The 16771-nt window shown below is 35.3% G+C and overlaps 1 protein-coding gene across 11 annotated transcripts in view; it reads left to right on the forward strand.

The window, feature by feature from the left end:
* The window catches only part of RAPGEF6 (Rap guanine nucleotide exchange factor 6), a 167898-nt gene that overhangs the window by 139966 nt on the left and 11161 nt on the right, over positions 1-16771 (forward strand). For all 11 annotated transcript variants that reach the window (XM_034404239.3, XM_087883656.1, XM_087883657.1 and 8 more), the window contains 6 exons: positions 2762-2982; positions 4222-4413; positions 6301-6435; positions 7185-7295; positions 12980-13205; positions 14668-15185. In XM_034404239.3, coding sequence (XP_034260130.1) covers positions 2762-2982; positions 4222-4413; positions 6301-6435; positions 7185-7295; positions 12980-13205; positions 14668-15185 — 1403 coding nt within the window. The remainder of the gene's footprint in view (positions 1-2761; positions 2983-4221; positions 4414-6300; positions 6436-7184; positions 7296-12979; positions 13206-14667; positions 15186-16771) is intronic.

Below are 16771 nucleotides of genomic sequence, written 5' to 3' on the forward strand. Positions count from 1 at the left end.
TCATGTACATAGAATTTGGCATTATTTATGAAATTCAGCTGTATTGCTTTCCATGAACGAAATCAGATCCAATCTATTATATATGTGAATTTAGGGACTATGATTTATTTTCTTTCCATCTTTGTATAAGTAGCAAAAACATAATGTACTCCACATCTTGAAGCATTTTTAATGATGCAGTGACCAGACCAAGACAAATATAGTAGTCTTTTTGCTATTCTGACACAATAGTATGTAATGAGTCTAAGACCATCTGGATGTACATCAAAGAATAATAGTCAGTTTGGTCTAGTACTTAAGATAACAAGCTAGAAACCAGGAGACTGTAAGTTCTAGTTCTGCCTTAGTTTTGCAAGCCAGCTGGATGACTCTGAGCCAGTCACTCTCTCTTTCAACCAACTTGGAATTTTGTGTTCCCACAGGGACAGGTGAAGGTGTTGCAGAGAATGAATAGTTATTTATTCTTGATTGCTTAGAGTAGGAAAACAAGAGACAAAATCCCATTTCCTTCCAATTAATATAAATGGTTATTTTGCAAAAATCAAAGAACATGAGCTTAATAATATGATTGTTTTAAGAAAAATATGCATGCCAATTTTCAGTTGGTGAGCTGTTAAAATATATCCGTAATGTATCCATATCACTCAGGTAAATTGGTTTATAATCTTGAATGCTATTATTTAGTTGTTTCACCTTTTCAGCTTGTGGTTTGTGAAATTCCTTATGAAAAATGTGTGCAACATTCTAAACCTGTTGCTTTTTCTAATGTTAATAAATTAGCAATCAGATTTCATAATGTTACAATTTTGCATTTATTTAAACCCATTCCTCCATTATGTGTATTAACTTAACTTTGTATGGCTTGTTTAATTCAGTATCCTTTTTTTCCTTCCCATAGTTCAGATTCATATATCTTTTACCTTTACAAAACCTTCCAGCATTTATTGTTCAGCACAAATATTTTAAAGAATATGCTATTGAAATACTGCTGTGCTGAAATAAATGCTTTCAAAGTTTGAAAATCTCTTTCATGCAATTAAGATATTTTTGTTGATGGATGTACACTCTGTATTTAGTATTATGTTTTAAACTTTGAATTGTATAAGCGTATCAGAAAGTAATAAATGACTATCTTCCAAAGAAGATTTTGAAGTACATGTTGTACATAGTTAATAATTGTAGCCTTGAAATTAGTTATTTTTTTTCTTTTCAGAAATATTAAAAGAGAAATCATCTGAAACTTTAATAGCTTGTATCAAAATGAACAAGAAATCTTACCTATTTGATCTAAAACTCACATTTTAGAATCTGATATTTGCTCTCTCCTTTTTTCAGCTTTCCCAGCTTTGCATTCTAGAAATCAATCCTTATTTAGTTTTACTTCTCTCCTTCTATTGCATTGTATGACAGAGGTCCTAAATAATTCTTCATTCCTATATTGTAATTTAGAGATCTTCGACAGTTTACCAGAACACCCATTATTGATTCTTTTTCTCTTGCCTTTAAAAAAAAGGAAGAAAAACTTCAGATTCATCTTTTTTTATTGTGAAATGTTTGTATCTATGCCCTCTTTAAAATATGTTTGTAGTTTTTAATTACTGTTTATTTGACATCTTGGAATAGATGGCTTTATTTAATGATAAATATGTTTTTTTCAAACTCTTGCTAGAAAAATATAAAGAACATTTAACACTAATAGAAGAGAATATTAAACATTAAATATTTGCCATACAAATGGGGCTGTTGCAAATACTAGCAATGCCCTTTGCTGAATTTCAGAATCTTGTTGAAGAAGTTTCATGTTGTATAGTTGATTTTTAAAGGAATGTAAGGGTTACTGGTAGAGAATCAATGTTACCACAGCTCATGCCAAGCATTATTACTTCATATTTTAGATGCAATAAGAATAAGTAAAATTAGTCATGTAAAAACATGCTCTGATTATTCAAGCACAAATCATAATCCATACATGTAGCTGAGGGGGATTGTATTTACTTTCTCTCCAGCAGTTTCCTCCATTGAACTTCAACACAAAGTCTTCAGTTCCAAGCTTGACAACTGGCATAAAATAACAAGGAAGATTGTCCAGTAGTACACATAGGTCTTTTATACATAAATCTGTTCATCCCAGGAAATATGTTTGCTCCCTTTGAGAAATAGAATAGTCTCAGAAAACAGTCAAATTAATCTTTCTTGACAGCGATACCATTCAGTTTATTCATAAAGAACCAATGTTCTGTTATTCAGAATATTGTTACAAGCAACTGAATATAATATGAAGAAGTTTTTCCTTATTTTTGAAACGATGATGTTTATAGTATATTGTCTTTTCAATTTCTCAAGGTCAGAAACAGAATGGAAAAGAAATATAGTTAATAATTGTTTTGTACTTACTTCAGACTGCTGGGCCATATTACTTTTAATATCACTGAATTTAGAAAAATCCATCTTCCATTACAAACTTAACTCCATATTTAGGTTTTCAGTTCAAGTCTGAAAGGACCCTGGCTTCATTCACTAGAAGGAACCTATGTCGTATTTTGCCTAGTTTTTGTTTATTACACTCTTTATTTGAAATGTTTTTCTGGATTCTGTTACTGGTTTTGCAAGTTACTTTGGAACAAATTTGTTAACATTCCATCTCTTTTTAACTTGACATCAGCATGCGCTTTTAATAGAAGAACATTTTGCCTCAGTGTTTTCTGCTTTGATTCCTCATAATCAAAGCAAAGTTAAACATAATGGCTGTCTTATTTTTCAGGTCACTGAGTCAGGGTAGCACAAATTCAAACATGTTGGATGTTCAAGGAGGGGTTCACAAAAAACGTGCTCGGCGCAGCTCTCTTTTAAATGCAAAGAAATTGTATGAAGATGCTCAGATGGCCAGGAAAGTCAAACAATACCTATCCAACCTAAACGTGGAAACAGATGAAGAAAAAATCCAGATAATGTCACTTCAGTGTGAGCCTACATACAGCACTTGTAAGTTTAAAAAAAAATTTGAAAGGGGGTGATGTTTTCACTAAATAAATATGCGAATCATTTAAAACAGAATGTTATACAGAATTTTCTGAAAAGACCTGATCTGTATTATCATGTAATTATTTGACTTTTGATTGAGTTTGCATAAAATTGAAAAGGTTCTTTTTACTAGTAATCTTTGTGTTTGCCAAAATTCTCTTAGTACATTGGACTGTTGCCAAGTTAGCACTTTGCAGAATTAAGGAATAATAAAAGTAACATAGTATGAATGCCAAGAAAAAGAAAGGATGAAATATCACCACAAAAGAACATTAATTATACCATTATAATGCAAAATGAGAAAAAATAGATTTCTTATTAACATACATTTAATATGTAAATAGTATTACAATCAGGCATTTAGAATGCATTCATGTATATTACAGTAATAATAAAGCTTACACACATTTTGGTAATTAATTCCAAAATGTAGTTTTCAGTTCCTATATATGAAGAACAGCAGAAATGCAAAAATGATGTTTGAATGCACAATCGATAATTAATTTTAGAAATTACTTAGTTTTATACAATGATAGACCATCAAGCATTATGTGGTTATTAGCCATTTTCTTGGAAATGGACCTTGCTTGATGCTGTGCTATTTCTATAAAGTTCAGTAAAGGGTGAATATATTCTATATTTCATTGTAGTTATCCATGTATGCTCCATATTTATTAGCAACGTCCTCATAATTTGCAGTAACATATCAGGTCTTCAATTTACTGAGTACTCAGGGCTATATTATTATTTTTCTAATGTTAAAACCTTAGTTTCTTAGAAATAAGAAGGACATGAGGAATCTATTGTTCCTGGTAGCATAGCAACAAATGTAGAATTCAATATGTGTTCGTACTTGAGTAAAATGAAAAATGAAATACAATAACTTGTTGTGAGTTGAGTATGCCACCTAGTGGAAATATGGATACACCTTTTGAGGAACAAGTATATTCCTTAGTCTTGCATTCAGATCAGGAAACTGGATTTAGATTTAGTTATAGGAGAGTGGACCTATAGCCATCAGTGGGACTCCATTTAATCATAGTTGATTTATATTCTCCTAATTTTGATGGCACAGCTTGTTGTATAATTGACTCCAGAGGTACTCCACTCAACATGTCATTTACTATTTCAATAGCATCCCATTTAATACTTTAATTGTGATGCTTGGGTGTGTATTATTCCTTTTCTTTCCAATGTCAGTGACAAAAAATTTAAGTGAAAGACGAGGTACAAAAGCATCAGAGATGTCTCCGATGCCATTGAGGTCCATTGGCCAAACCACAAAAGCCCACTTACATCAGCAAAACAGAATGAGTCAAGTTCTTCAAGTTCCAGCAGTTAATCTGTACCCCATTCGGAAAAAAGGACCAGCAAAAGACCACGTTGCTTTTAGTGAGTATTTTTTCTACACTGTTCTCTTTGGTGGCTCATACAAACAATAAAATATATATTTATAAAAACCTAATATCAAAATATAACATAGCATTATAAAAAAAAGAAAGTCTTTCTGAAACTGTGATCAAAGTTGAATCTAAACTTGCAGTGTGTTAGTCTTAACCTCTGCAGTTTTAATCTGCATTGCGTTTTCTGACTTCTTGGATTTGAAATGCATCTTGGTTCTAGGAAAAGAGGTTTATAGATGATGTCTAGGAATAATCATCAAATCACCTTAAATATCTATGGAGATTCTCAGTCATCCAGGTCATGGTTGTCCCATAGGTCTTTTTTCAAAAGGCAATTGGACTTTGTTCTTCCTTGAATAAATTTCAAGGAAACTGAACAAGCTTTTTGAATGAGGAGCGAAACGTCTTCAAAGAAAAACGAAGTCCAATTGTCTTTTGAAAAAACACCTTTGGAAAAATCACCTTGAGCTCTCCTTGATGGAGATTTTGTCTTGTCCTAATAACCAAAAATCATTAATTTATCTGACCATATTTATTTTGTAAATATACAAAACTGTTTCTGAGCACATACATTTGTCTTTGTTTCATTACCATAAATTTAGGCAAATGAGCTAATATTATATATGATGAATAATCCCATAAATTCAAATCATCTTCAAGCCTTTGTTTTGACAGATTGTAGTCTGAAACAACTCTGAAAACATTTTCTTTTTCAAAATGGGATAAATCTATTTGGATTTTTCTTCCTGCCCTGCAACAATGTCCCTTTTCATGTTTTGGCTGCAAGTAGAAGATCACAAACCATTCCCAGTTACATAAAAAATTTGATTTACAATTAAAATTATAATGAGAGTTATTTGAGAGGAATATGGGAAATATATTTCAAAACTGTACTTTTGAAGTCCTAGGATTGAAAGTAGAGGTATTATATTATATATGGAGAGAAGAGAAAATAGCACATAGTGGACCCCCCCCCACCCCCAAATGCAAATTTAATAAAAGTGCAGCTGGTATCCTCTCATTCTATAGGCTGTCTGTCAAATGGCAAATGCCATTCATAACTCGACTCTTTCTAAGTCTACTTCAATATTTTTGACAGCCAAACTTATCTAATATTATTCAACTTAAATCTTGCTATTATTGTTATTAACATATAGCTGATATGTGGGTTTATTGAGAGCTAACTATAAATCAGTATCAAGCAACTGCTGGCCAGGTGTTTGAAATGTGATCTCATCAAGAACTTCCTGGTTTAAACTATTTAGTTTAAGAGAAGGGAAGTGACATGAAGCAGGAAGAAGGATGGAGGGATGACTGATGTGAAGTAGTTGTATTTGGTCAGATTTTAAAAGTAACTTCCTTTCATAAGGGCAGATTAAACTGCAACCAGCTTTCTTACATAACATGGTAAAAGATGTTCAGAATAAGGAATATCACAGAATAATTTAATTCTGTTAACTCTTGTGTGTAGGGTGGAGTGTGCCACTTTTGTTCCACTTTTTTCTTGTAGAGATAGTTTAGAGAGCTGCATCTCTACCCTATTGAGGTCAGGATTTCTGTTGGTCAAAAAGAATTTTTTTTTTCAGAATTTTTTTTAAAAAGGCCAAATTAAGTAAAACTCTTTAAATTACAAGTCATATAATAGGCTCTTAGTACTAAAACGAATATGATTAATTTATCTTGTGTGTTTTGCAATTTTGTAAATATATAAATATCATATTTTACTGCCCCCCCCCCCAATTATGTCTTGATCAGATTTACTTGATGAAAGAGTTCAAAAATAATAGACAGTATCTTGGGAAAACAAAATGAAACAAAACAATCATTTGTAGGAATATTCCAGGCTGAATTATAAGTGTAAATATTTTATCCATAGGTGCAGGTTCTCCTCAAAAGTCACTTAGTTTATCTGAGGAACCAAGCAATAAAAAGCACACAGAAGATGACATGTCTGTGGCATCATCGTTGCATTCTAGCCCTCCTGCTTCCCCTCAGGAATCTCCACGCAAAGGTAAGAGCAGTCTCAGCCTTGAGACTGCATCATAATTGATCTGACTTTGCCTTCTTCAGTACACTCAAGGTATTTTAGCATTTATATTGGGCCATATTTTAACTGTGGAGAACAAGATAAGCTTAATACATTTATGAAAAGCTTATTGTGTATAGTATCTAAATGTGTTTAAAGTATTTTAAAATAGTGCCCAAGATATTTTATGATTGGGCTGCCTTGGATAAATTCCTAATTACAGATACATTGGTTATTGATCGCAGTAGCCTTCCAAAACTGCTGTGTTCTTCTGTGTGCTTTAAAAATGAATAAATTTAATAAAAGCCAGAGAACTTTGTGTATATTTTTTTTGTTTGAATATTTAGTTGGCAAGTTTCATTTCATTGAAACTCGCCAAACTTTACTTCTGCTGGAATTCGTCTCCATAAACATATGTTTTAGTTTACTTTAGTTTACTTTCTTATGCTCCTAAGGTTACTATTAATAATACTATTATTATTTTTTGTTGTCAGGATTTTCTCCTTTAAGAATAGACTTTGGTTTGACAAAAGTAGCCCTTGCACTGATTAGCATCTCATTACAGAACTAAAATTAGATGATCTGTCCTTTAACTAATGAAACATCCACAGTTTTGTCACTATCTATTTAACTTCAGGATTGTGTATCTTTCTGTACTTTATCCAAGTGTAACATTATGTATATTGAAGAAAAGCAGTTTATGTGATTTGTTTTATATGTTCTTTTCTTTATAGTTAGTAACTCACAGAGGTCTGAAAACTGCCAGCTTAATCTGTCTGGTTCGTCTTCCTCTCTTGCAAGTGAAACAAGCAACAAGAACAGTGGACATCGCAGCTATGGAATAGGTGGGGCTTATTTGCAAAAGAAAATACAGCAGATGACTAGCAAGACAGCAGAAAGATCAGTCAGTATCGAAAAGCGAGAAAGTGAGGAGGATAGAGGCAAGCCGGAGCCTTTGTACAAAGCCAGGAAAAGAATGGGGTCCCCCTTTGGAAGATTCAGGGAAAGAAGTATCTCCAGGGAAAGATCAGCGTTCACCTTTCGTATGGAGCCAGCATGCACGCGAGAGAGGGATAGAAGCGAGAAGCAAAAGGACAGGCCCAGTAACGAGGGGCATACAGTCAGCGACCATGGAAACAGTAGCTCACTGATGTGGTTGTGTCCACAATTCAGACCAAAAAGAAGGAAGACAATATGACATGTCATGTTATTCAGCTCATGGCATTGTTGTGCCCTGATTTTCATAGATGTTAAATGTTTTCTGTTAATCGTTCTCATTTCCTCCTCTCCCCTTGAGATGGAAATGGCCAGATGATAAAGATATTTTTTTCTATATCTTGTTCACTTTGAATATTAATATGAATCTATTAGTAGAAGTGGGGGGCATTTGCCTCTCTTTAGGCGATTTAGAAAAAAAGCATGCCACAAATTCTAATGGTGATCTCTGAGCACTGATTGTTCCAGCTATCTTTTAGGAAACCAAGCTTAGCCCTTCTTAAGTATCAGGTTATGACTTTCTTTCCATGGAGCTTGGTTAGCTTTGTGTATCAGGCAAAACAGTCAGCATAAATAAATAATTAACAGGCTACATAAAATTCTGGTTTAAATATGCTTTTACTATCATTCTTTCTAGCCCTTAGTCAATCATATGGTATACCATATGCAATTCATTCACTTGTGCTAATAATGGTGTGGCTGCTTTGTCACATAGCTGGTTACTTCCCATGAAGCAGTTTTTAAAAATATACTTCTAGTTCTATTGGTGAAGCTAATTCATGCAGATTGCAATTATATTAGCAGAATAAATAAAACAGTGCAAAAAAGGCTTGCTATGCTGCTTGAAATATTTAAAGCCATAAACATAAAATTTGAGTAGAGAATTCAAGTCTTACTGTTTGCTTGTGTCTATATTTACTTGGAAAGAAGTCCAAAGGACGCCCAAGGAATTTTCAAAAAACTTAAGCATGGATCAGTCACTTTTCATATTTTGTTTAGAATCCCAGTTAGTTATAATATACAGATTCAGATTGTGTTTTGCAATTTACTATCTAAGAGGAAAAAATTTCAGTTGTGTGTATTTAAAAACTTCGTAAACTATAATTGCTATTATAACATCAGTATGGTATGCTAAACATATATATAGTTATTTATTTATCTGAAATGCGTGTCTTTGAAGTAACATGTAATTTATAGAGCATAATTTATACAGTTGTAGAGTATTTACTTTTAAATAATATTTTTACATAACTTATGTAATCAGATCATTTAATTTCACATCTTAAATATTATTTTAATGGATGCATACAAATATTAGTTATATAGATATTAAACTGTATATCAGCATAACAGCCAAATAACTATTGTAAATGTATCTATTTTCCTTTAAGTAATGTTACCCTCGCTTGAATAGCTCAGTCATGATCAATCAATGTTTTACTTCCCTTTCATAAACATTCTTAAAATTAGAAGATTTTGATATTTGGCTGTAATAAATTAATAATTTAATTTAATTTAATTTTTGAGATTACCAGAGCATTGTATAGAGTTATTAAGTCCTTCAGAGATAGCAAGTGAAATACTATACAAATGTTCATTGCCTTGGTAGTGGCAGCATATAGTTGAGCTTGGTTGATTGATCTCAGCTGTTGAAAAGAGTTGGCCTTGGTTATTAGTTGGACTCAGGAATTGAAAATTCAGCCAAAAGAAAATCGAAGCAAATGAAGCATGATACTGCCAAGAAAACTCTATGAATTTAACCATAAGGAGTTGAGATTGACTTGAGAACTCATTTACTTTTTAATGGGGGAACAAATCTCATCTATGAACCTCAGAAGTACAGTATATTAGGGAAGAATGTATGTTAGTGATTGCTTCCGCTTAATCTACAAACTCATTATATACCCCACATTTAAAAAGAAACTTGTAAATAAGAGTATTTGACAGCCTTCCACTCTCCATTGCTTTATCACAACCATTGGTCAAATTGATGGGAGTTCTGTGAGTTCTTGCAACATATCCGGATGATGTTGGGTTGGAGAAGGTTGTTAAAAGGCATTAAAGAGAAATAATGTACATATTGTGGGGAATGTTTTCTGCAATCATCAAGCCCGCAAGATATTTTTAAAACATAGTACTATTGAGTAGGAGAAACACTATGAGAGATATTGTGTATATTTTCCTTTGTCATCGCTAGTTTTGTTATAAGCTAGTGTCTTTTTAATTCTAAACTGGGAATAACAATATTTAATAGGATATATAGTACCTATATGCATTTGTATACATAAGCAAAAAAGACACAAACTTACTATGAGAAACGTGAAGTGTCCTTAGGTATTAGGGTATCTCAATTTCATATTATAGGTTTCTCAATAAGCAGAATCACTGAAGAGGAAAAATTGTGAGAGAGAAGAGACAGAGAGAGTGGTAAGGAATATATTAGGTATTCTGACCCTCTGAATGGATGATGAGGCCTTGCTTGAAGCTGGTAAACAATAGTTTGGAGTGGCAACATTTCCTGTTGCTTATCAGGAGGTAGGCCCAAAAGTACCTGGCAGATCTGGAGAGATTAGTAGTTCTAGTTGACCAACAGAAGGGGAAAAGGGAATTAAATAATCCGTCTGCACTTGTTTGTTTGTTTGTTTAAATTTTGTGCTGCCCATCTCACTGTCAGGCAACTCTTGTTGTGTTTGACCTTTTTAATGTAAAAAAGAAAAGACATTCAAAACTCCATATTATGCTCATATTTGACCCTCATATTCTATACCAGGGGTGTCAAATTCAAGGCCGGGGGGCTGGATCTGGCCCGCGAGGTGCTTTGATCTGCCCCCCCCCCCCCCCCGGAAACAGCAAAGGACTAGCCAGCGAAAATGGAACTCGGGAGGGCAGCATACTCTGATTTTGCTGGTAAATGGTTGCAGGAGGCCGTCCCAGCCGAAAACAGAGCTCGGGAGCTTGTTTTCACAGGCAGAGTGCTCAGGCCACCACATGCGCCCCCGACACGAGTGATGTAAAGCTGGCCATGCCCACCCTGGCGATGCCCATCCCGGCCCCCCCGAGGTCAAACACAACCCTGATGCGGCCCTCAATGAAATTGAGTTTGACAACCCTGTTCTATACCTTCAGGGTCTGTTATATCAGCTAAAGCCAAAACTATAAATGTGTTGTATGTACTGTGACATTTCCCTTAAATTCTGAATCAGCTTTCAGCTGCAATCTCAAATAAGAGATTAACTTTGCCTGAGGCTCAGTTTAAGTAATTGAAAAATGGAATACAACTGTTGAAGCTTTTGTTATGTTCTGATCTTTTTAAAGCTAAGATCTAGAACAGAATATATGAGCTTCAACAGTTATAGTCCAAAAGATTAAAAAGCTTGAAACTTAATGCAGGTTAAATTTGTAGGAATCCTGCACAGTGACATACTGTGACTCAGCTCTAAGGTTGATATATAATGATAATTGATACTCACATCAATGGAAGAGATTATTCTTTTCCATACTGGCAGGTAAACTGACATCTTCAGTATTGCATGTATCATTCACAAAAAATAACTGTATATGCCAGGACGGATATTCCCAGAGGAATACTAGAAACAGACAGGTAGCTCATATTTCACTCTCCATTTATTTTTAATTAAACTGAAAAAGTAGACATTCAGATAAATTATAGTCACTGTGTTTAATTTTTCTTTATTACATAAATATTATATTCCTTTCTTGTCCCCTATAATTCTTAATTCATACTGGTAAAGAACAATTACCTCCTTAAACAAAGATTTCCCACATCAAGGCAGTTTATGGATAGCTGGAATGCTAGAGAAGAAGCAGAGCCAAAAACATTTCTTCTTTCTGGTTGCCCCATATTTATATCATTTTGAAGATTCCCCAGCAACATTTTAAATTAAATTCATTTTAAAACAATGAAAATGATGATTTAAACTGCTTATGATCTTTTTTTCTGTTACCAAAAATAATTTGTAATGCTTTCTGTGCAGGTTTAGTTCTGGTCATCACAAACAATGGAATAAGATGATAAAACGTTTCCCCATTTTAAAATGCAGCTTATAGATAAAATATTTGTATAATTCCAACCAATAACCAGGTCAAATGATTCTCTTTTTCTACTTGCAGTATGTTAAGGTGTACACACATTATCTTACAGTGATTGTATAGAATACCGTACAATGTAGTAGGGAAAGTAGGCAAAGCAAAGCTTCTAGAATTCTTTTCAACTCCTCAAATAGCAGTTCTGCCTCAAATCATGTGACCAGAAAGAAGGGTGTTTTGAATATAGGACATGTACAATTGCTTCTCTTATCAGAGGGCACCAAAAGGCTGCACATTTTTATTTCTCCCTAGATTTTGCTGGATTCACACCATTTTTTGATTTGGTTTTTCTTTTTCCAGCTTCTTCACCACATATTCCTCATTTCAGAAACTGAAGATTAGGTTAAAAGTATGGTTTTTTAAATATAATGGTTAGATAATAAGAAACCCTCATATTATAAATCATCCAAACACCTACTAGAACAGTGGTCCCCAACCCCCGGTCCGCGGACCGGTGCCGGGCCGTGGAGTACCTGGCACCGGGCCGCGCAGCGGCCGGGGGACATGAACGCTGCAGCGCAAAGGCTCCTGGGCCGTGCGCAATGGGCCGTGCGCAAAAGCTCCTGGGCCGTGCCCCCACCCCTGCGCGCGCTCAGCGGCCCGCGGCGATAAAAAGGTTGGGGACCACTGTACTAGAAGACCTCAAGTCTATTCTGATAAAGCCACAGTTAACTATAACTGTCTCCATAGCAGAAAAAGAGACAGTTGTGGACAATTTATCACAAATGAGATGTTAGACCAATATTACCATCATATGCTAAATGAGAAACAAAATTAAAATTCTATATAATTAGATATTTTCTTAAATATCTGGTCTTTCTAAAAACAAAGGCAATCATCCAGCACTTTTACCGTGTTTGCAAATAGAGTGAAACAAAATTTGCAGAGAAATCAATATGCCTTTATTTAATATGTTGATTAAATAGAAGCAATGCAGGAGGTATAGCATATAACTGTGCAAACAGAACGACTTCTTTGGGAGAAAGCATTCAACCTGCAGAAAAAGTGTTTGCACTCGATTCTATGGAGTCTGTAGCTGGCTCATTGCTTTTGATTGCACTATCCTTTTACTTGATCAGCTGGAAAGCAAGGTTCTTCCTGGTTTGTCTAGCTTTTGAAGAAGCTGTTCTTGCTGCACTTGAAAGTCCTGGTTGGTTTAGCACATAACAGCCTCTTTGAAACAGATCGTTGAAAGAAGTTACACAGTTTTTGTCCCTTAACGTTCCAATTAATTCATAAAGGAATTATTCCATTCTGTTGCATTTTATTGTTTTCCATTGAGCAAAAGGAACTTGCATAAAACAAATGGCGAAAAGTCTTGTAAGAAAAGAGATAAAATGGGGAAAAACTATTTCTCAGGCAAAGCTATTTTGAATGGTGGTGTGATTACGTTTTCTCCAATGCTGTCTTCTCATGTCATGTTTAGGGTATGCCCTGATCCCGTCTGCCAAATCTGAGAATTTTTCCGATTCCAGCCATAGTGAGATCTCCTCACGATCCAGCATTGTCAGCAACTGTTCTGCTGACTCCATGTCTGCAGCCCTTCAGGATGAGAGGTGTCTCCCTCAGACGATGGTGATGGATGCAGTTGGGGCAGGGGAAAGGAGAGAGCCCTTTCAGCCACCACTTGAATACAACCAGACTTGCCCTGGGTAAGAATCATTTCTTCCTCCAGGATGGTTATTGATAGTCTTATCTTTTAGGACAAAAAAAAAAAAAAAAGCAGCTCATAAGCTATTTGAACATTGAAAATCTCACAACAGATGTTTAAGATAAATTAACAAATCTCTAGGGTTTTTCCCAAGGCCCTTGGTTTAATGGCCCCTGTGGGAGGATAAGAAAAGGTCCAGCTGAATCAGCTTCTGGGTTGGTCTTTGCCTGTTTCTTCCCTGCCTCCTTTCCTCTTAAGAGACCCTTCCCACAGGACAGGTGGTGCTAATTGACTGGTGTGCCATAACATTGAGATGTTACAGTCAAATCATTTGCTGCTGGTGGTGTCATCACACTCAAGGGGATTGTTAGCCTGCTGAAAAGCCGTTTAGCACTTCACAGAAGGGCAAGCCGTCACTTCTGCTGAAAGAACCTCAGATTTAGAATTCTCTCCATATTGGAAAAGCTTAAATTGGTGTGATAATAATGTAAGTGGGAGAAAATGCATGGAAGTGAGATTTAAATAAATTCCCTCTGGTATAGCGTGCTTCAAACGTATTTAAAAAGACAAAAGAGGTAGGTGTTGTTGTTGTTTTTTGTTTAAGATACAACATGATGCAGTGGTTGGCAACAATTGTTTCATAGTTCTGCCATGCAAGGAGGAGATGCATTTCCAGGCATGTGCCCATTGTATGTAGTCACCCTTCTGGTTATTTCTGTTATGATTGCTGCCAGCAAAAGGCTGAAGAATGACTGTTGTTTTAAAAGCTTTGGTGGCCCTGGTCTCTCAACAAAATCCTAGGCATATTCACATAATATTTTTTGAAGCACAGCACAACCCCGTGTTTTAATTTCTACTGATTATTCCGTGCCTTTCACAAAAAAACATTTTTAATTTTTTTATCAAATTTACATACCACCATTTCACTGTCTAAGTGACTCTGAGCAGTGTATAAGTAAAAAACAAACATAATCCTTACCAAAGGATTTTACAAAATAAAGATCCCAATGTTTAATTCCCTAATGGAGTGTTTAATAATAGTTTGCTTCTAAGATGTCCTTTAAATACAAAGATGAGTTTATAAATATGTTGTAGTTTCTGTTATTTACAAACAGGAACATATGAATATTACTAGTCAGTTCTCACTGAACTGACAAAAGAGAAAGAAAGATAAACTATATTTGCTGACTTTGGGAAAACTTGGCAGAAATGGGCAATTGTTTTATCTAGAAGAAAATCATAGATTAAGCTTGTTATTAGATATACCTGGGCAAACAATAATTAAGACTATTGCCACATTCAGTTAATATTTTTAAAATGTTGAAGGAAGTGCAAAATATATTTCCTTGCTCTTTTGAACTATAAAACATTGCAATTTTAATACTGATTCTGTCCCTACCGATTTGCTTGCATGGTCATTTCAACAGCATTTTTGTTTTCCTTCTAATTCGTGCTGTCTTCAGTTTAAGCTGGCCGCTGCCTAGACCTCCAGTGATCCGAGGGCTGCCTGTCCCATCTTCCATGAGTACCGAGGAAATTTCTCATGAGCACCTCACAATAGAAGCAGCAGATAGCGGCCGTGGAAGCTGGACCTCTTGTTCGAGTAATTCTCATGATAATTTTCAAAACATACAGAACCAAAAGGGGTGGGACCTCTTAAACTCTTACCGCCATGCTCATTTAGAAAGGGCCATTGCTGAAGTGGAGCCATCCAGCTGCTGTCCTGAGGAGACTCATTTGCAGTCACACAGCCATTCAGATGGTAGTCGGCAACTCAAAACTGGCATGGACTTTGACCAGTCCCGGCACAGTTGGGCTTCGTCTACTTCCCTGTCAGACATGCATGAAACGAACTATGGGACCATAAAACGAAGAGGACTGGAGAGTTTAACAGCAGAGCAAAATGATGTTTTGGACGCTAAAACAGGCAGTGATGCAGCTTACAAAACTGTCACTTCAAGTACAGAACATGGCCTCATAGGTAAGCGTGATGAAAAGCCAGTGGATGTTTCCACAGCTGTTGTGTATTATGTAGTTGAGCGGTTTCAACAGCCCTCATGGCCAATTTGCATGTAAAAAGTTCTTGTACACATGTCTTCAATCAACTCAAGTCCTCTGCTGGAGTGTCTCCAGATCTCCTTGGGGGAAGGGTGGGATTTAAAATAATAGGCAGCATGTTTTATTGACTGGCAGGGAAGAGAGAGAGATTGTGTCAACTTTGGGACTTTTTGTATATTTTCTTATAAGAAATTTCTTGCAGTTCTTTTGTTAAGAATTTGACTTTTTTGACCATTTACACTAAGTACCACCAGTCGGGAGAGAAAATTTGTGATGAATAAATCCAGTTGAGATATTTTTCTCTCCAGCAATTTGGCAGTGCATTCATTTTTGCCTTGCCTTCAAGACAGGAAGGAAATCATCTTCATGTATCATTTCCCAAGCATGTCATATTGGCCATCAATCAAACACCTATTATTGTAGGAAACAACTATTTTTAAGAAGAAACAGACTCCATGCCAAATTCCATTTTTTGATTGAAGATGAAGGATGTCACATAAAATATCCTCTTGTGCCATTTGTAGCATTGCTTTCAGACAAAAGGGTACTTAAGAAATTATTATTCTTGCACTAAATCAAAATGTTGTCCTTGGATAGTAACATAGAATAGATTATAGTGTAGACATTAAAAGATTAACTATGGCATGGGCATACCATGTATTTATTTCTCTTTGTGGATTAAGAAAGCGCAGTACTATTACTGTGTTTCCCCGAAAATAAGACCGTTTTATATTTTTTGAACCCCGAAATAAGCCTTATTTGGCCTTATTTTTGGGGAGGTCTTATTATTTTGGGGTGTGTGGAGCAAGACAGGGCTCCTCTTGCCGTCTTAACTGATTTCCAGCTCTGTCTCCCTAACCAGAGGAAATTATGGGGACCGGCTGCACATGCATTTAAATATTTTCGGGGGAGGGCTTATTTTTGGGGAAACACGGTACATGTACAATTGTCCCCTGGTTCTTTTGAACACCCTTTCTTAAAGGACATATGTGGGGTGCTACATTCTAGAAGATGACATGCTTCTACATTCACATAAGCCACGCCCATATACTGTGGAAGGGATTGCGAAAGGAATATTTTAAGGCATTAGAAAGCCAGATATAATGGGAAGAATGCATAGAAAAAAACAGTAGATTGTGCTCAGTGCTTAAGAAAAAAAGTGTTTTTTTCAGTATCCAATGGTCTCTGTTCCTAGATTCTGTCTTCACATCTATATTTATTTCAGATTTCAAATTAAATGAATCATATGCTGCGTAGTATCATAATCACCGTACCAAAGTGTACCTTGCACATTCTGTGAGAAAAGCTATGTTTGCCTAACCTAATCAGCTACCTATCCATTTATTACTCTCCAGTTTCCCAGTGACATGGCTATGAGGAAAGCAATTTAGGTATTTCAGAAAAATTCTTCTAGAGTTCTGTTTGTTGAAAGTTTAGGGTCCATCCCCTGAAAACTAATGCCTTTCTTTTTCATGTGCTTTTGAAAAGCATATCTCACTGAACAGACCT

Source organism: Pantherophis guttatus, chromosome 2, assembly GCF_059756535.1.
Source record: "Pantherophis guttatus breed Tessera chromosome 2, ASM5975653v1, whole genome shotgun sequence".
Classification (NCBI taxonomy): Eukaryota; Metazoa; Chordata; class Lepidosauria; order Squamata; family Colubridae; genus Pantherophis; species Pantherophis guttatus.